The 20,819-nt window shown below is 43.1% G+C and overlaps 1 protein-coding gene across 4 annotated transcripts in view; it reads right to left on the bottom strand.

The window, feature by feature from the left end:
• Positions 1–20,819, bottom strand: part of sdk1b (sidekick cell adhesion molecule 1b) — a 180,520-nt gene that overhangs the window by 75,959 nt on the left and 83,742 nt on the right. For 3 of the 4 annotated variants that reach the window (XM_068321731.1, XM_068321730.1, XM_068321733.1), the window contains 2 exons: positions 19,563–19,696; positions 1,641–1,667 (listed from right to left, as the gene is read on the bottom strand). In XM_068321731.1, coding sequence (XP_068177832.1) covers positions 1,641–1,667; positions 19,563–19,696 — 161 coding nt within the window. The remainder of the gene's footprint in view (positions 1–1,640; positions 1,668–19,562; positions 19,697–20,819) is intronic. The other variant, XM_068321732.1, reaches the window with a different exon arrangement.

The raw sequence follows: 20,819 nt of genomic DNA on the forward strand, positions 1-20,819 counted from the left end.
GGATCCAAGCCCCAAGGGGTGACAGACAAAGACAATGGCAAGCAGTGAGGAGACCGAGAGAGATGCCCGATTTTAAATATTCATCTCTTCCTTCAGCTGCCAACCGTTCTATCCGTCTCTGTCACGGTGCCACGCGAGTGATGGGAAGAGGAGATGGAGAGTCAGGATGGAAAGAGCGGAAGGTGAAGAAACACCAAACATTTAGCCGTCACCGGGAGACGGGGGCGGCAGATCGCTCCTGGGGCTGATTATTTGATTAATTCTGACAATCATATTGTTTCGGCTGCCTGACGGAATCCAAGGTGACATCACCGGGTAACATTTCATCATTGCTTTAATAGAATAAGCTTGTGTGTAACTGCAAACTTTTTTTTTTCCTTTCTGCAAACTGAGATAAAATATTTTTCCTCCATTAATTCTGAAAATTCGCCAACAAGTGAGACGAGGCACGACTGTGGCAGAAGATATTTACAAGCAGCTCGCGCCATAAGAGTAGAAAAATACATCCATGTAATTATACCAGCGTGTGTCCGTGAAGGGCTCCGTGTTCCCTGCATCTCCGTGGAGATAAATGCTGCTGGTGCATCTGTAATTTCTTGGGCCCAGTGTGAGTCGGGCTGCGCCACCAGCGCCGCAGAGCGTCTGAGATGATTACTGTGTTGCTTCTTCATTTCACTTCGGGCGGGGAAGAGGAGAGAGTATGGATGACATATGGAGTCAAAGGCTGGCCCCGAGTGGAGCGTTTGAGCCGAGTGGAGGTCAACGGACGCTCAGGTGATGCATCAAGAAAAAGCGGTTGGCAAAAGTCATCCGGATGAAGGAAAGCCTGCGAGGTGGTCCGTGATGCATCCAAGGAAAACTCTGTTTTATCCAGCGTGAAGCACAGCGGTGATGTCAGAGCTCAGCTCCATCCAGTCTAATGACGGTAAATCACTTTTATTTAGCTACATTTGGTTTTTTTTTCCTTTGCAAATTTAAGAAATACATTAATCCCTCACTTATTCGCACTTCGAAATGCGCGGCTTCACTACAATGCAGATTTTAAGTAGGTAGTCACGTGATACCGTACGCGCATGCAATTGGATGACAGCATCCGTGTGTGCGCTGCGTCCCTACTGTAACTTTTCTTTAATACAAAAGTGTTTTAAGCAGTCAATGAGAGTGTGGGAAAAGGTAATAGAGATATAAGGTGGTTTAATATCAGTATGGGGAGTGTTCATAAGAGTTTAAATTACCATAAATAATAAAATAAATAGTTTTTCGTTATATCACGAACTTTGTTTTTTGCAGGTGGTTCCTGGAACGCATTAACCGCGAGTTTCGAGGGATTACTGTAGTACCTGCAAAAAGGTTCTTATATTTACTGCTATGCAGACCTACAGCGACTTGACCTTGAGGTGAAGCGTCTGCCTCCAGGTTTTCCTTACTAGTGAGGCGGATATATTGAATGGGACATCTTTTACAGGATGCGCCTGATGACCTTCTGCAAAGCGTACAGCAGAGGATCCCTGAGCTCCGGCCCTCCGGTCAGGCTGAAGGGTCATAGCAATATTTGTCCCTGTTTAGGTGGAGGAGGACGGGGAAGGCATCCAGAGAGACAAACATAGGGGAGATAATATAAATGTAAATGGGTTCTTTACCTGCCGACCCACGGTTCTTCTTGCCGACTGCCCATCAGCCAAAAGAGAATGAGATGAAATCAGTGGGACAAGAGGGAAGATAGGGAATTGGTGGGAGAAAAAGGAGAAAATGGGAGAGATATAATTTAGATTTCATGAATTTCTTCAGGGTGCATTAAAAAGGCACATTTAGGAAATAAACATTTAGAAAGCAAAAAGAAACGAGTCTGAGGCGCCTCAAAGTCGAGGAGGCAACAAGGAAAAAGGAAACTCCTTTCCTGACAGGGAGGAAAAAGACAAATGCAGACAAAGGAATGGATGAGAGGGAGTGAGAGCGACAGAGAGCAGAGAGAATGGTATGGGTGTGTTATCATGGAGTCCAGAGGAAGATGAGCTGTTTTCAACCCATCCATCAACTGCCAGCTAGCAAATTTTGTCTCTAATTCACTCTTTTCTTCTTGCCGTCTGTCTTCCCCCTCTGCCTTTTCTTCCTGTATTTGTCATAAGTCTGGAGGCAGCGAGACTGTAGGCTGTGAGAAATTATGGCATTGACATTCTACTGGCAGAGAATCTACATTCACTATTCATCTATCAATACAATACCCCTTCACGCTTCTTTTCAGACACTCACTCGACACTTGAATGCTGGGTGCGTCTCTGTGTGTGTGTGTTTGTTTGCTTCCATCCCAGTGTGTGTGTGTGTGTGTGTGTGTGTGTGTGTGTTTGTGTGGTAAAAATGTGCCTTTATTTAGATTCTGATGTCGCACATCAGCACAAAGTTGGTTTCAGCCTGTGTGATGGACACGCAGATGCATTCGCAGTGTGTGGGAATAAGAGTGAGCAAGATAGCTGATGAGGAAACAAAAGGAGTGGAAAGACAAACTCAGAAAAGCTGAGGGAGGGGGTACCCCTCCCCCCCAGGCATGGAGGATACCATGTTGGCAAGAGATGTTGTTTACGGAAGTCAAAAACGGTAAAGCCTGCAATTATTTTCAATCCCGTTGTCTCCTGATAAGAAGTTCATTATTTGTTATTGTGGGATGAAAAGCTGGCAGTCTCGTGACAACTGATGATTTCTGGTTAGGAAACAGCGTCTGATTGGTCCTGACAGGATGATGTCACACATAATCTGCTGCGTCCAATCCCACTGGGAGTTTCTGGACACGTCCGGACTTTTTATGAACTTTTCATCTTGATTGTAAGAACGTTTTTTCTTCTGGCATAAGGGTGTTTTTATTACATTAAAGAAATACAGTGGTGCCTGTTTTCTTTTCAGAGCTGGCTAAAGTATTAGTTATAGTTTAATAATAAGTTTTAAAAAATTGCATTTTAAGATTTAGAATTTGATTTACTTTAGTTTAGAGAATATTCAAGGCAATAAAAGTGAGCAGAATAAAGTAGTTTTGAGAGTAAACATTGAAACAAGCTGGAGGATTGTGTAAAATTATGAATGAAAAAGAAGAACTAGAAATATGGAAAGTTATCGAAACAACTATTAGAAAAAAATTTTTTTTTTTAGACCTATAGATCTGAAATGTTCAAAGGTGAAATAAAACTTGTGTCTACTCTTGGTATTTATTTGGTCAAAAAGGGGGTCAGAAAAAACTCCTATTCACACACACACAGACACAGACACACAGAACCACAGGCACACAGACACACAGACACACAGACACACACACACACACACACACACACACACACACACACACACACAGGCTTTCGTCCGCAGGGCGAAACTCTGCATGTGTTTTCAAATGGTGTGTCGTACTGAGTCATCTTCAGCCTGAAATGGGAACAGAGAAACAATGGGGACATCAGTGTGTGTGTGTGTGTGTGTGTGTGTGTGTGTGCGCGTGTGTGTGTATGTTTTAATAAAGCTCAATCCATTTGATTGATTTCCTTGCTGGTATAGGAGCGTTTTGTAAAGTGTGCGGTGCGTTTCACAGGTGAGTCTCCCCGCCTCCGTCGGTTGACCCCCCCCATTTGCACAGAACAGACCAACACTCTCTTGATTCTGATATGATGTGTTCAAAATACAGCTGGAGCTGATATGAGAACATCAGTGTGTGTGTGTCGGTGTGTCTGGGTGTGCGGCGGTATTTGTATTCATGAATTCAGTTTTGTGTATTCAGCTGCCTGAAGGACTTCTAAACAAGCAGGTCACATTGTCCTCTGTGTGTTCATGCCACAGTATCTGTGTGTTGTGGTTCTATTGGCTGAATGCTGCTAGCAGTAAGCGCAGCATTCCTCCTGTCAGCCGTTCAATAACACAATCCTGTGAGCTCTGCCTGTCCTTTACGCTTTAGGAACGCTGCTGTTGTGTTTCCACCTGACCCCCTGAGCAGCGAGCTGTGGGTCACCTTTTTGCTGCAGCTCCCCCAAACTGTCTGTGATTCATCCTTCCTTCCCCTCCTCTCCACGAACAAACAGACCAATCAGGTGTTCTTTCTCTTCCTCCATCTACGCGCTACCATACCCCCCTTGAGGCTCATTCATGCTGAATTTTAAAGACGGAGGCTTCAGTGCATCTCCTGTCTTGATTTTACACGTAATCAGGGGAGCTGGAGACGGAGGGAACCCCGCCTGTGATGCTGATGGAGGCATGACGATGATGAAGATGTCGTCAAAACTTTTCGCCCTTCGCTGCCCTCTTGTGGTTTAATCCGTGTCAATGTGAAGAATGCGTGGAAGTACGACGTCTTTAATGGAGTCTGTATCTGAAAACCCTTCAGTTGGAGAGTCTTGCAGTGCTCTCGTTTGCAGATATAGCGATTAGGTTTTGATCTTGTGCGAGTTTCTTGTCACGTGACTCACCTGTGTGATTCCGTCTTATTAAAATCGACCAAACGGCAACACGACGCCTGCTCGTTTTACACGCTGCAGTGAGAGAGCGAGGAGTTAGTCTTACATTGTCAACGTGCCTCCGAAAAAGATGGAAAAGTTGGAGAAAAAACAAGTGACAATGAGTGCTTTCTTGAATAAAAAATAATCAAAAGGTAACATTTTGATAAAAATGTATAATTTTAGTCTTTTTTCTTAAACATTTATGATGTTGTTATTAATAAAAGCGTTAAAATCAATAGGTTTTTTTAGTTTTTACATTGTACTATTAGCAATACTCATTACTTGCATTCGGCTTCTACCGTATATTCTTACTACTTTTGGGGTGCATAAACGTCATTTTGGGATGCTCAAAAAAATTTTGAAGTGCATCCCAGGGATGCACTACTTTCTTGAGGTAAAATGAACTCTGGTCTTGAGTCCTCACCCATCTGTTTAGGAAACGGGACACACTACCCTACAAAGGTAGGGGTAGGGTTAGTGGAGGACTTGTGTTTCTGCACACTCTCCTTCCTCCATCTTTCTCCATTGCAACACCCCCCCAAAAAAAACCCTTTTCCAGCAACACGTTTTTAGTCTCCATTTCAAAAAGCAGCTGAACCTGGAGACCCCTTACCGCGCCAATTTATCCTGTCAATCTCATCCTCGCTCTTTAAAATTCATATCAATGGTTATACAACTACAACACAGTTTCCAATACTGACACATTCACCAAGGGAAGCACAAGGACACATGGACCCCATCCACACAAAACCATAATATAATAAGGTGGCTTGAGTGCTGACCTCAGACCTTGGGGTATCATAATGTTCAGACAAACCCCCCCCCCCCACCTCAGGAAACGTGGACACTTGGAAGGTTACATCTTCCTCCTGTCTGCCCGTCTGTAACAAACAGTAGCAGCTGACCTTTCCAATTTACCATGTCAATCATGCACGCACACACACACATCAACACACACATGCACACACACGCAGTACGGAAGCCTGGTTTTCCGATACGCAAACCGTTAAAGACGGCTGCCAGTCATCCTTGATTGAAATCCCAAATGTCACCGGGTTCTGACTTTCTCTTTGCTCTCTGTCTGAAAGGAAAAAGACGATAACTCTTCTGTGCCGCTTCCTCTCCTCCTCATTTTTCTTAAGTGCTCCTGTAATTTGTACGCTCCTCTCATCCGAGCCCATCTCCACCGACTTTAAGTTTGTTTGTGCCAAAACAGATGCCTGCACACAAACGAGGTGACCTACGAACACAACGATCCCTTGTTAAACACTTCCTCTTATCAGATCGGGAGGAAAACAAAGAGATGATGAATGAAGCTGTCTGATTAAAGCTGAAACATGAGTGCCGTGGAATGAAAAGGGAGAAAAAGATGTCGAATTCGTACTTTGGGTCTAATGACGGAATGAAAAGAAATTTCCAATTCAAATGAACAGTGCAGCGTTTCTTTTTTTTGTGGGAATAGCAGCTCGTCTCGCAGTAGAAACATTAAGAAACAAAAAGAAGAAGAAGTGATGGATGGATGAAGGCCACATGGACGATGGGGGAAAGTTGGAGCCAAAAGGTGGAGCTTTAAAAGCAGCAGCTATGTGGTGCAGACCCATGCTTACCACCCCGGGCTGAAATATCAGAAGAAGAAAGGACCTCAAGAGACCAAAAAGAGGCGCATTATTACTAAATCAGTTTGATTCGCCCTTTTTCTGACTTCTTTATCCACAATGTTGCAGGGTATTCCCTTATCTCGCTTCAATGTCACCCCTTCTTTGTCTTTATCTCCCGAGCTCGCTGCTATCGCTCCTGTCCCGCAGCATCTCAAAGTTAAAAAAAAAAAAGGCTCCAATAAAAGTGTTCTGAATTTTACGTGCCTGCCTCAGAAGGAGCTGCAGATCCAGTTAAGCTTTCACTGCACCCTCAGAGCCCATTTGTTTCGCCGAGCAAAGGGAGGTCCAGAGGAATCTGACAGATCAGCAGAGGGAAACATCCCGGCCTTTCCCAGGGTGCTTCCTTCATGGCGTAGTAAGTCTCTGAGAGACTCCTTTGTAGACAAATGGTGCTATAGTGGGATTTCAGAGCTATCGGAATACGTTGGTGATCTAACTATGGTGAAAAAAGTTGATCATTTTGCCCTTGAAAATATCAGATAAATACGAGGAGACAAAGACGTAACCAAATACCAGCACTGAATATCTTTGATGCAAAGTCAAGATTATTCAATTGGTTGAGTTGGACGAGTCTCACTGACTCTGATGGGAGTGGAGACCCCTAAGATAGTGGCCTGATGCTAGGCGGGGCCAGCAGCGGTCCTGATACGACCACAGCAGTGAAAGACTATTGGACGCATCCGGAAGCCGGTTCTTTCCTCAAGGAAAACCAGAGACCAGAGTCTTGCCGTTTTATCTGTTTTATCAAATAATTTGAGGTCTCAAGGCTGAAACTATCAACAAAAATCACCTCAAATTTTTCGATTTCCATGGAAACACAGTAGAAGATTGATCATATAACAATAGAAAAGACCTAAGAAACTGGTCCCAACTGTGGTAATGACCAAATCCTTCACTGCAAAAGCCCACACAGTCAAAAAAACCTCATATTTAACACGTAATACCAGTCAAATCAGCTCATACTGTGGTCATTGTCAAAGCGCTCTAAATTTCACCTGCAAATATCTTATGTTCTTAAAGTGAGACCCATGACATTAGGTTGTATATTAACTATATGTAAAGAAAGTTCATTCTGTCTATGCTGCTTGTTTACAACAAATAATGCTGACCTCACTTTTACAACCAAACTGACCCTGCCCATCTGTGTTCAGGTAAACCTGTGTTTGTGTCTGTGTCTTTACGCCTCTGCATATATGTAAAGCAATTAGTCATGTGGGAAATAACAGCTAGGGTCTGTTTCTGATTAATGGTTTAATTGATTAAGTGTCTCGGAGATTGATTAGTCGAGCCTGGCCCGGCTAACAGATTCATTAGAACAGTGATAGATCAGTGAGATCTGGCTGCAGTTGTTCCGTCTGCTCTGCACAGAATGTCCCGATAATGGACATCATCTGTCTGTCTGTGGGTCACAATATGTCCACGTGGACACGCAGTGCTGTATGTGTGTGTTTTGTGTCTATCTGTGAGTGTGTGTCTGTGTGTGTGTGTAATACAGGCTCCACACATCTCCTGTGTTCAATCACTCCAAACAACCAGACATGAGAGGAGGGACTGGTGGGAGGAGGAGAAGGGTGGAAAGTATTTTTGGATTAAAGGCCCTGTTGATCTATTCCTGTTATCAGCATCCCCTCTTAATCTTCAACTTTTACACCCTGTCTCTCATTTTTCCTTCCTATTCATCTCTATCCTCATCATAGCTTTCCCAATTTTGTGCTCGCTCACTACGTGACTTTTTTCTTTGAATTCTTGGTACCCGATCTTCCTCCGTCTTCGCCCTTCTGCGCTCGACCTCATCTCCCTTGTCCTCTTCTTCATCCTCTTATTCTCTGACGGTCCTTTGCTTACACTGGAACCCTGATAAAAACCTTATTTTGAGTGCATGAACACAGAGGAAGGAGAAGGATAAATGCTCTAATGCAAGTCTGGGTGAGAAAAATGAAATGGTTGCGAAACGCTGTTGCGTTTTAGTAAAGCTTTAACAAATGAAGACAGAAAATAGCACTGCCCACACAGTCCTTCAGACAATGGTGCCAGTTCAACAGCTAATGAACAAATGGGATCTATGTGTGCTTGATCATAACTGTGAACTGAAGTGTGAATTCATGCTTGAATTGACACGGGAATGAGAAGCAATAATGTCTGTACAAATATCAGAAGATGTGCTTGACTTTGATTCGATCGGTATTGACTTAAAAGTGAAGTCTGACAACTATTTAATGTGAATACTTCGATGCTTATAGCAAGAGAATTGTTTGCTCTTCCAATCCCTTTTCTTTTTTTACAATGTTTTAACATCAGGCGGTCGCAGCAGACGTGATTCTGAGGAGCGATCGTTCCTGATACGCTAAAAGCATGATCCCCATTTGTTTTAAAGGCTGGACAGGTGAACTTTTAACAACAATCGATTCTCTGATCCGACTTGTCTCAGAGCAGAAAAAAGGGGTTAAGAGTTCTGAAATGTAAATCACCATCGGACCATGTAGGGATTTACAAGTAATCAATAGAATCTTAAATTAAATTCTGTAAGGAATGGGGAGCCGGTGTAATTTGGCTTGAACTGGAGTGATGTGTTTGTCGACCTATTGAAAGAAGCCTTGCTGCTGCAGACAGGAAATGGCTGCATGCAAATAAATAATGAATTGACGTCTGGCCAAGATGAATGAAGGCGTGGAGAAGTTGTTCGGCGTTAGTCGTGGTGAATATTTATTCGATTTGTAATGAGTTAATAGATATTCTGACATTCCACGGCCTCTTTAAAGCCCATAATTCCTCTCTCCTCTATAGCTGCCTCTACCTCACAAAGATATTCTGAAAAAAATAATCATACTAATATAGAAAATGTATTATCAGAAGCAATCATGAGGATTTTATCCATCCGTGTCCAGTTTCATCTGATTTAACGGAAGCGATGTCAGCAGTGCAGGGGAACCAGATTGTTCTAATTTCCAGGGATAAGTGAGACGTAAAGCTCCCATGTGGACCGTGACGCCTTTGACATAAGTGTAAAAAATATAGATTCCAACTGCTGTCATCAAAGGGGTTGTGAACGGGCACGAGCGGCACGGCTCAAAGCTCCACGCGCCTCCGTGTTCCCGACCCCTCGGCCGCGGAGAGCAGCTCCTCCTGGCTCGGAAGCCCGTCCTGGTCAGATGTCGCCATGGAGGTTACTTTTATCTACCGGTGGGCAGATACTGGATCTTCACAGATGGATGCCATCGATTTTGCCAACCAATGTGATGGCATTGAGAGGGGAGTGTGAATTCTGGCGGCGCATGTGAACCCACGCCAGCATGAAAGAGCACTTTCGGTTTTTTGCTAAGAGGATATCATGTTTTTATGGAGCGAGAGGAACTTGTTTCCGATGCAAATGAGTTTGTTTATCGTACTGGTCGTGTTAGGGGCCTCTCTGAGTTCATTAACAATCCTGGATCTTTACCAAAGCCTGGAACACAGGAAAAACTGACAAAAGCAGTCAGATTTTATTAAATGTAGGTTACACACAAAATATGCTACTATAAAAGTTACCATTTTATACTCTGTACAATTTAAATGGGATATTCAGCGGTATTAAATGGGGATAAGGCTCATATGGAGATGATGAACTCGAAGCTGAATAGTTTCTATTTAAATAAGGTCCCTCCAGCTTGTCTTTGGGATTTTCAGATGTTTTTATTCATCCAGGGTTTTTGGATCAAAAGGACGACATGACCTAGCTCCCACAGAGAGTTCCGGAGCACACGGTATTAAACTGATTAACCATCATCTGTTATTTACCTCGTTGCTAATGCAACCAGACTCGCTAAAAAAAAAGGGATGCTGCAGCTTTAAACTGCATGCCTGCAAAAATTACCACACAGTAGAACGTGGTCCTACCTTGAAGTAATACAAAGAGAACATTCAGATAGAATAATATTCACTTGCAGAGGGGCAATAGATAATAATTAGACCAACGGTGGTATTCAGATTGATGGTGAGCGTCAGTGCTTCATAGCTGAGAGGGTTCTGAACTGAGATGGGGGCATGGCTTAAATATTTTTCATAATCTACTGCAAATCCACCTCCCCTGCCTCATAGCCTCAGGAGACCAAGACCAAGGGAACGTAGTTCAGAATAAGTCATCGGTTCTAAGCCCACAATGTTCGTAAACGGCGCTCAGCTACCTTTCATGTCGAGGTTAAGACCTTCTCCTCTTTCCAGATGGATGTGGAGTCAGAAACAAAGGCTGGGAGTTCACTCATAAACAAGACTTCATTAAAACAGGCTTTTCCAGGTCTTTAAGTTGGTTTTCAGTTGGTTTTAATAATTTATTTGCGTGTTCCCTCTCAGAAAAGTGACTTATTTTAAATCATTTATTAAATTAACGAAGGCCTCCTAGAGTGACTGTCATCTCTGCATGAAACCAAGTTTTAACATATGAACCGGAGTAACCGATTACTGTTTGGTTCCTATGGATTTGATGGTAAATTGACATTTTACAGTCAGTGCTTTATAACGGGATTCTGATCAGCTGACCTGCGACGGCCGCACGGACGACTTCACCTCTGGAACCACAGGCGGAAGCAAAGCTTGAATTTTTATTTTATAACACGACAGAAAATATAGCGCATCCTTCACGGCCACACAGGAGCTAAATAAAGCAAGCAAAGACACAATCACCCCTCTCTCACCTCCTGCCGTTGGACACATTACCCCCTCCTCAGCACCTCGTAAACTCTCCTCCTATTTACCCGTCCTTCCTCCGCTGCCCTGCCCCATCTTTCACCGGCTCCATTTCTCTTCCACTTTTATTGCTTCAAATTAACTCGCCTGCTCCTCCAATAACCTGACACACACTCAGCAGGAAGCACAGACACACAGAGACAATCAGCGTGTTCACATGTGCACTAATACATCATTTATATTCAGGTCCTCTGAAAACAGTTTAGAAGAACCCTGAACATTGACCGAATGTTAGCACATATTAGCACAATATCAATATTAACAGAATATAATAATGATTTCTGAGTCGTGTTGCCTGCTGCTGAAAACGTTGGACACGTCAGTCACGTTGTACAACATTGAGCCTCCAACCCAATTATTAATCTTCATGCAAACTGACTAACACGCAGTCTGGAAGCGAGACCGGCGAAAAGGGACGACGGCGACTGACAGGATCATTAAAACCATGAGTACCACACCACTTATCTGTGCACTTGACACCTCATTCAGCATCACCTCAGCGTGTTTCATGTGTAGCCATGCATTTCATCTCCGTTTTCATCTCTGCTAAGACAGCTGAGACGCTATCGGTAGCCGCGCTGACGGATGACGTGCATTAGTCAGTGTCTGATACATTAAAGGGGATCGCATGATTGGTCGACCGGTTGATTTAACGGCGCTATCCTCACCAGGTCGCAGCAGGAAGAGGAGAAAATTGCTGTAAATGCGATTGTCTGCGGCTCTAACACGTATGTTTTCATGCGGTGATGCTGAGGTTTGAATTGTGGAAGGACAAAAATGAGTGAGGAGGAAAGAAAGGAGAGTGACCTCTTATTCCACACATAAAGATTATTCAAAGCAGCAATTTATTAGCAGGATCTCATGATCAAATTCTCAGAAAATGGGCGTCGATTCATACAATCAGGCGTACATTACTCGTCAGCAGACTTCGATTGGCCAGACTTTCTGCACAAAAGGAGGAATGTGTCCTCGCACGAGGTTAGCTCATCAAATTAACCCCACAGAACGGAGATAATAATAATAAAATCATGCTAGATAGGCATTACCAAACTCCATCATGCTGATACTTGTTGCTCAAGGTTTACATGTAATAGCACAGCAGCTCCGTTAAGTGATCTCTGCGATGGTTATCTACTGGAACAAGCTTTTCACATCTTGAATGAAGGCCTTCTACATAAGCTGCGCTTTAAATGTCTTGACAGAGAATAATTATATAGCGATTTAAGATAGAAACTAATTAATAAACTCTATGCATGGAAATCCAAATCTCTTCTCTACAAGTGTGTGCTTTCATCTCAGTCCTCAGCAAATATCAGTACCGGTATTTGGACTCACAAAGGCCTATGAAAGGACTGATGGAGCACATGATTGATTTAAAACAGAGCACACTGAGGGAATGACTGATACTCATTAAGCTCTGCTGATAAAAAGGTTAGTTTCCTTAATGATGCACAGCAGCAACAGTGAAGCCTTGGTGTACATTCATCCAGATTTATTTGTTCAGTTTGCTCATGGGTCCATCTGCATGTCTGCATTATCACTGGAGGAACTGGGAATAGAACCACCATCCTTCTGATGGATGATCCTGCTGCCCACATGCTGATCAGTGGGCACGAACCTGCACTTATTAGCAAGTTTTGAAGTATGACTGATCACACTGCAGGGTCTGAAGCCCACATGATTTTCTTTTGTTTCCAAATAATATATGTTTTTGAACATTCTGCTCAGAAGTGATGTAGATGTTACTCAGTGATATTTCTGCCGGCCTTCAGTGAAAACACGCATGAGTAATAGGAATAGAATAAGTTTCAGCGCTGGCTCAATGCCGCTTGTCGATTCTGTTGAAAGTCTTTTGTACAGCTGTGATGAAGACGTGACGCCCAGAGTAACGATCAGAGCTTCTGCTGCTATCAACCCAAAATCCATCTACACCATTGTTTTATGTCTTAAGCACCGCCTCAAGAAAAGAACCCAATCGAATGCTAATGCAGAGTAAAACAGGACTTCAATCTCAACCATAACTATACAGATACTATTTTAAAAATAAAGTAACAAATTTACTTTCTTCAGAAACCAGCACCTGGTCAGTTTCTGGGTCAGAACCAACAGGAACAAAGGTGCTTCTTGGACTTATCCGTCCATTTGGAGTGCGGTTATTTCTTCTTTTACACAACTAAACATGGAAACAGTTGGAAATGTCCTTCCTTTAATTACTATCAACTTTTCATCTTTCGCTTCCTCGACGACCTGAGAGTTTCCGCTGTTGCCAATTATAGTCAAGCGCTCATCAAAACCAGCCTCAAAAGTTCTATAGGAGAGTGCAGGCTAACTAATGGGGGAAACAGCCCAACAATATCTGATTGTAACTGTGAAATCTTTGAGCCATTTTTATCTCGCTGTTAAATAAAGAATATTGGCAGCTGCTTCCAATTCTCCCAGCAACTAATTAAGTGCAGTCATTTGAGAGGGAGAGGAAAGACTTTGAATCAGCGTTCAGTAAGTAAAGCTCTGCTGGTATCAGGGGATGATGAGTAGTTACACAACGTAAACATTCACACGTTTTATTTTAAGGTTAGCCGGTCGAAAGGTCTGAGAAAATATCTCTAGTTTCTTAATTGCTTTTGATCTTGTATTTGTTGTTCAAATATGCTGATGTGACCGATTGTGTGAGTTGGTTATGTGAAGTTTGAGATGCAAAAATGTTGGCGCTAATTCTGTCCTATCTGTCACAACTTAAATGATAACACAAGGAAATGAGGAAGAGTTTAGATTTTTTTTTAAAAACCTTTGGTTTGTGTAACTCCCCAAAAACCTAAGCAGTTATTTGAAACTGTTAGCACCTGTTTCAAATAATTCCTAGCGCCACCCGCTGCTGTGGAGGGTGAACAACATTCATTCATGTTTTTTGTCTCAGACGGAGATATTTTTCATTTTTTGAAATCCATTCTGTAAAGCATGTTGTATTAGTAGATGTTTGCTTGTTAAACCTGTATTTGTGTAACAACATGCATTCGTTTGTAAAAGGTATTTTATGTTGGCAAAGCAGATCGCATTTGTTAGAGAATCAAAGTGCATTTGTTAAGTTGTGTTTTATTCACATTTAGAATCTGGCAGGAAATTATCTCCCTACTTTTTCCTAATCAATAGAAGAAGCTGAGAACTTTCTGTCCACAATGAGTACACTGAGGAGTTGTGTTGCACGTTGTTTAGAAAAGCGTTTCAGTCATTGATGAAATCCACAAAGAAAAATGTACCTCAAAGATCCTTTTTTTATCGACAAAGGAGGATGAGGTGGTGATTTCTTTACACGACAATGGCAAATCAATATGTAATTATTTTTGAAACGACAAGAATAAAATGTAGCTTGTAAAGTAAAAACCTCAATTTTTGGTCTATAAATAAATTGTCCACCAAAACTGTTTTCAAAGCCTGGTTTGTACAGTTTGTTTCTTGCAATCACGAGACGTTTCGATGCCTGGAACCTCTGGTGGAGGTCTACAGTGGTCCTGATGTTCTAATGGAACCATCCAAAAGCTGGTTTCTCTGACTCTGAATGAAAATTCCCAATATTCAATATAGATTGTAGCTGAAAAAACTAATGGTGTAAATAAACACTAAAATGTCTGGAATGCTAAAAAAAAAAAGAATAACGCTGGAATTAGCAGGACTTTAGAATGTTTCTGAAGTCTACAAGGCATGATGCAGCAAAATGCTAAACAGCTCCGCTGATGATGAAAGCTGCAGCCCTGGAAACGACTTGCAGTGAAGTCTCTGATCCCACATTAAAGCTGAACACCAAATGAGTGATGGCATGTGTCACGCTCTGCGACACCGCAACACAACACAAACACACACGGGCAGAGACAAAACCACACAGATTCTAGCCCACAGCAGCACAAACACACACACACACACACACACTCAGTCTCTCCAGGGACACTAAAACACCTCTAAACAGACGCACTGGAGGAAAACTGGGATGGGACCTGCAGCAAAGACACACACACACACACACACACACACACACACACACACACACACACACACACACACACACACACACACACACACACACACACACACACACACACACACACACACACACACACACACACACACACACACACACAGGGTACACAAGAACAGAAGGATCCATGGCGGGCTCTCATTTAAGAGTCAGTGATGTGTAAAGGAAACATCTGGAAGGGAGGGAAGTCGATAATAAAAAGAAACAAATGACACAGACGCAGGCAGGCAGTAAAAACACAACGCGCACCACGTTTACCCATCGCACAAACTCACAGGTTTTACAGCTACTGTTTAAAATCAAACAGTTATGTGTAATCTGAGGTCCAGTAAAACGTGTCGCACGCCATTCCTGTTTCCTCACATCTACTTCCCCTCTCACCTCTAAGCGAGGCAAACGAGAGGAAAACAAGGGAAGGGAAGGTAAACAGGATGAATGGAGACACAAGGGAAGACTCCATACACTAAGGTGAGGTAACCTAACCCAAACACACACACACACACATGGTACGTAACGATCAGCCTCCTGTCGTCGCCGTTTGTAATTCCTATCTCCTATACTCGTGCTCTGCTCGGCTGCCTGGCTGTATACAGAACAGAAGCCGCCAGCTGAGCCTTTATTCAGAGCCATCAAGTTCATAACTCAATTACAGTGCAGAACCATGAGGCTTCAAAGATGCTGGGAATTTTCAAACAGCTCAAACTTTCTTACATTTCAAGGAACTTATTTCTAGAAACTCTGTTGCCAGGCATTTGCATCCAGCGCCGTCATACTGTAATTATGGAGGTACGGTATGTGGAGAGATTTAAAGGGGGGGACTTAATTTATTCATCAAGATCAGCTCCTCTGTCGGGGAACGGAAGAAGCTGCTCAGCCTCTGGGAGCAGTTGTAAAAACTCTGCCTTGGCTGTGATCTATAGGGAGATGTCTGGGACGCAGCATCATCACCGAGACAATGCGAGGTTTGGGTGTTGGAGACAACAGTCTCTGTTAGCGACTAATATTATGGAATTTGAAAGATGAGAGCGTTTACGAGCCAACAAGGGTCTCGTGAAACAATCCTATCAATTTCATTCAGGGACTAAAAGGCAGGACATTTCAGGCTCGGCTGCATCAATCTTTTTTTTTTTTTTCAATATATCTCGCGAGTCCACAAACTGTATGGAAAATGCATCGGCAGGCAGCAGGAGTGCTCTTTAAAAAGGAGTCGCTCTGTGAGCACGGCTTCTACGTGTCCACGTTTATTCTGCAGTTTGGTGTGACGCCGCTGTCTCGTCTAGAAAAGAAACGCAGCTGATCAACTGAGCCCAAAGCTGAGGTAGCATTTAAAGCGCTCCAGTAATTATAACCAGATATACGAGTCTTTACTTCTTCTCCTCTCTCCTGTTCCATCCATCAAATATATGCATGTGGCATTGCGACTCCTTCTTCTGCCTTTCTGCCTTTCGTCGCTCTCTGATGATGTTGTGATATGAATGATGTGTGTGTGACTCTCCAGTAATAGGCAATATCGGCTCTAACGGTCTGACATAGGGATCTAGAAAGACCTCCACTGTGAATCTAAGAGGAACGCGCAGACGTGCTGCGCTGATCGACGTGCAGAGGTGTGAATTAAAGGGACTCAGGGAGGGAGAGGTGACAGAATGCATGCGTGGAGCTAAATTAATTCAAGTCGGGCTGCTTGTCTCCTGTCATCAGCAAAAAACACCCTGAAGGCCCCTGGAATACTATGATCTATTGCAAACACACACATGCACTGAATTAAAGGTGTGTATACTCTAACTAATTGACCATACCTGCAGCCTGAACCTGACTCCCCCTCCCTGGAGGTGCTGCGTTGACCTGATTTGCTCGTCGGATTAAACTTTGGGCACCTTCCATAGAACATGTCGGTCCCTAATAACTTCAATCACATCAGTCTGTCATTTCAATCTGCAGCGATAAAAGCTCCAGCTCTATTTTGTGTTCTGTTTCTGTGGAGGTGACACCAGTTGTGGGCATTCAACTTGACCGAGGTCGAGCGTGGTTCCCATGGTCCGCGCCACGCGAACATGACGGCGGTCGGATCACGGATCCGTCGAGCAGGCAGGTCACACAGCAGGTAATGAAGTGCTTTTCTCACCGTCTCTGTGGGTTAGCTATTGTGATGGTGGTTTTCAATCACACGAAACGACTGTAAGTGTAAACGACTGTATTTTACCTGACTGTGAGCTCACCGGCAGCCCTGACATTAACAGGTAGTCGGTCACATCCTCAATCTGCAAACGCAACTCACTTCATTAGCTATTCTCTTTCGCACGCTGTCTGCTTTCTCCTCTGTTGAGCATAACACTCAAATCAAAGTAAGAAAGTGCAAAATGTAAAATAGGTATCTCATTGATTCCAGTGATTTCTGAAAAAGAACATTCTTAGACATTGGAAATGTGACAGAGAGCTTGAGAACCTGGCATTCAGATCCTGCACAGGCTGCTTAATGGAATGAAGAAGTTCAAAGGGGCGACATGAAATGGAATGATAGAGATAGGAACATGTAAAAAAAAACTATACGTGTGAGCTCACACAGGTATTTTCTCGTCTCTTTTGTGTCAATTAGAACGGTTAGAACTATCCATCACTTGATTCTCAACATTTAAATTTGGTCTCATTTGCACAAAATTGATTCTTTCATTCACAAATTATTTCCTCGCAAACTGGATGTGGATGGGCCAGCTAAAATGAGTGTGAAACAGCAAATTCATAATAACACGGTGCAAATAACCAACCAACCAATGGGCTGCCGGAGGTAGCAGGTGCAAGATTAACTGACGCACTAAACCGAGATTAAATAATCCTTCTTCACTCCATTCATGTGTTTTCTTTCGCTGCTTCTCGCTTGTGCGCCATTTCCATTCATCCACCTGTCTCCCAGTTTTTATTTAACGCTCGTTCCTCCCCCCTCGCCCATCTTAATAACAAATAACAGAATCAAGCACGCTGCTTTACAGCGAAGGATATTTAAACAAACCTGTTCATTGTAGGAAATACACAGTGGAAAAAAACAGAGCAACACATTTACTGGCAGACGTTTATGGTCAAAACCTGATCAGCGACGCCTAGCTATACTCTTACAATTCCTAAAAAAAACACCCCGGGGACTACTCCACCCTGACAGCCGTAACAAGGTGCTGTGTGTGTATTTATGTGATTGTGTGTTTGCACAGTGTGCATTTGTGACAAAAGGATGCCAAAGGATACAACCCCGTAAAGAGAATCTAATTAAAACTCCATGCAGCCACAAGGGACAGTGAGCTCCCTCCCTCTCTCCCTCCCTCTCCTCGTCCTTGTCTCATTTTAACATAGTGAGCATTTCAGCTGAAGGACTGTGGAGTATATCGTCCGGCCTCCAAGGAGAAGAGATACAGAGAGGATACTGAGATAAAGTAATGGCTGCATTTCATTCGCTAACATCCTCTAAGGAAAAAAAAAAACAGAACGGGATTCAGGATGTGTAGGTAATCCGATTGGAAATGAAGTTTGAGGCCAAAAAATACAGTTTTTCTAATTAAATTGGAGCTGGAGAGATCTAACACTGTAAAGTAAAATATAAATATCTTAAAAACTCCAAGGGTCTGTGAACACAAGCTATATCTGCTGCTCTGGTGTTTAATTAATGGCTGTGTTTATTTAGGAACACAGCTTTAACTACACAAATATGACCCTATAGCTGCTTTTGGATCTGTTTCTTAATTCCCTGGATCTAAAGTTTTATCTCACTTCATCCTTTATTAGCATCAAAGTAAAAAGCTTTCAGGGGAGGAAGACCTCTTATTTCCAGCCAAAGACGATTCTCGCTTTTGTCCGCTTTAGAGCCAAATGTCAAACAACTGATAATAAATACATCAGCTCTGAGTCAGTCCTATTTTTGCCGTAAAGTTCTTGCCAAGGGGCCAAAATAAACTTGGCCCACCAGACCAGAGTCAGATTCCCTGCCAAAGAACATCTGATATATAAAACCAGGCATAAACCACGACTGGCGTCGTAGCGCCGCTCGGCATCACTCTCCTTTATTATTAATTCATTGATTATTTCTATCAAGAGCGTGGAGAGGTGAGTTTTTGCTGATGTTATTGTTGCCTCGGGTCACTTGGACTTATTGGACTACTGTAGTTAAACTGTCATTCATTTCTTATCTATAATTAAAATTTCTTAAATCTAATGTTTGGTAATGGAGGCCTCAAGTGTCTGGATCAAGAGGCTTACAGAAATAATGAGCGCCAAATTAATTTGGCTACATGTGTTTGTCTAATGCATCAGATACACATTCAATCAGCGTTTCCTGTATTCTGCTGCTCATCTCGTTTTAAGGTTTTATCAACTGTAGTTGTAAACAGTAATTAAGCTGCCAGTCAAACTGCCTTCTCCTCCACCATTACTGCAAATTTCACTTCAATCACTCCAATCTTTAGGTTTTGTTTATAGCTTTGGGGCGAATTAATTCCGCAGAGATGTTGGGTTACGCCCTCCTAAAAGGCAAGGAAAGGTGAAAGGAAATAAAATAATAAGTATTACCCATAAAGCCTGGGAAACTACAATTAAAAATATTTGATTATGGAGTGAATTGCCTCTTTATGAGATGTAAATACGCCGCAGGCTTTAATTTAAAGGGAGTCCAACACTTCAATCAGCAGCTGAAGGATGTTCTTTTTTCTTTACCTGAGACGCTCAGGTAGACGGCAGGACTCGTCGCGTTCTCTCCCGTCATCTCATTCACCGCCTCGACGTGGTAACGTCCCGCATCCGCTGCGGTGGTTGCCAAGACGACCAGCTGATTGTCCAAAGTGATTGCTCTGCAGGCCACAAACGAGACAAACACACACACAACAAAAGGATTATAAAACACAGCGACAACAACGAGAAGGGAGAGACGGCTCTGCTCCGCCTCAGACAACAACTACGACGCTGACAAGAGGAGAGTATTCGGTACACGGATCATTTGGAATTCAGATTTGTTGGGGGGGTGGGGGTGGTATTGACTACAATCATCAGAAAATAAAAAGGATTCAATAAATCTCTCCTCCTGTCTCAGATTGATATATGGCTCATTTTGCGTCTCTTCCATTCTTCTGGACGCTTGTTGTTTGCATACCATCTTCTGTTCCTCCTTCTTTACACTGATCCACCCCCCCACCCTCTACCAGCAGCAATCAATAGAGAATACACACAGACACAAACGCAATAGCTCTAATAGCATTCTCACATGATCACGCAACGATAAGAAACAATCACTTAGAAACAGAGTTCGCGATTCCGTTGCTTTTTGGGGGAAGCAAAGATGAGTGAGATATACAGTATATTAGAGGCGCTGTGTTTAAACCCACGTGGAACGTGAGAGACGCCACTTTAGCAGGAAGCCAGGTTGATGCTTCAAGCAAGGCTTTTTGTTTTCGGTTTGTTGGTGAAGTCTACCAACCTCCAAGACGATGAAACTAAATGAAAATGGCCAAGGGGAGAACAAAGCGTATTAAAGGGAGACGACACCTTTGGATTCTCAAGGACTCTTTTTGGACCCAACGTGGTTTCGCACCAGATATGAATGAAATGCTTGAAGACATCAAATATTCACTCTGCACCATTGGTGATGTTGTGTGTGTGTGTGTGTGTTTTTCCCAGCATTCTATAGCACTGCTGAATTGGCAGCAATGGGAGCACCCAAAAACCCAGGTGGAGCAGTGCCAGTTGGGCTCGGCTTCCACTCCATTTCAATTTGGCACCAGAAACTTCACATTACGCCGACCTGAATCGATAGCAACCGATGCAGCGGCTCGACGGCGTCAGTTTTTCATTAGCGTTCGTCCTAAAAAACAGACACGTGTGAACAATTTACAAGTCCGGCGCGCGAGCGATATTTACAAGTTAGTGCGAATCCTTCAAGGGCTGAGTCGGCAAGTTGAGCATTCCTTTTGGCGGGTG

This window comes from Antennarius striatus, chromosome 8 (assembly GCF_040054535.1).
Source record: "Antennarius striatus isolate MH-2024 chromosome 8, ASM4005453v1, whole genome shotgun sequence".
Lineage (NCBI taxonomy): Eukaryota > Metazoa > Chordata > Actinopteri > Lophiiformes > Antennariidae > Antennarius > Antennarius striatus.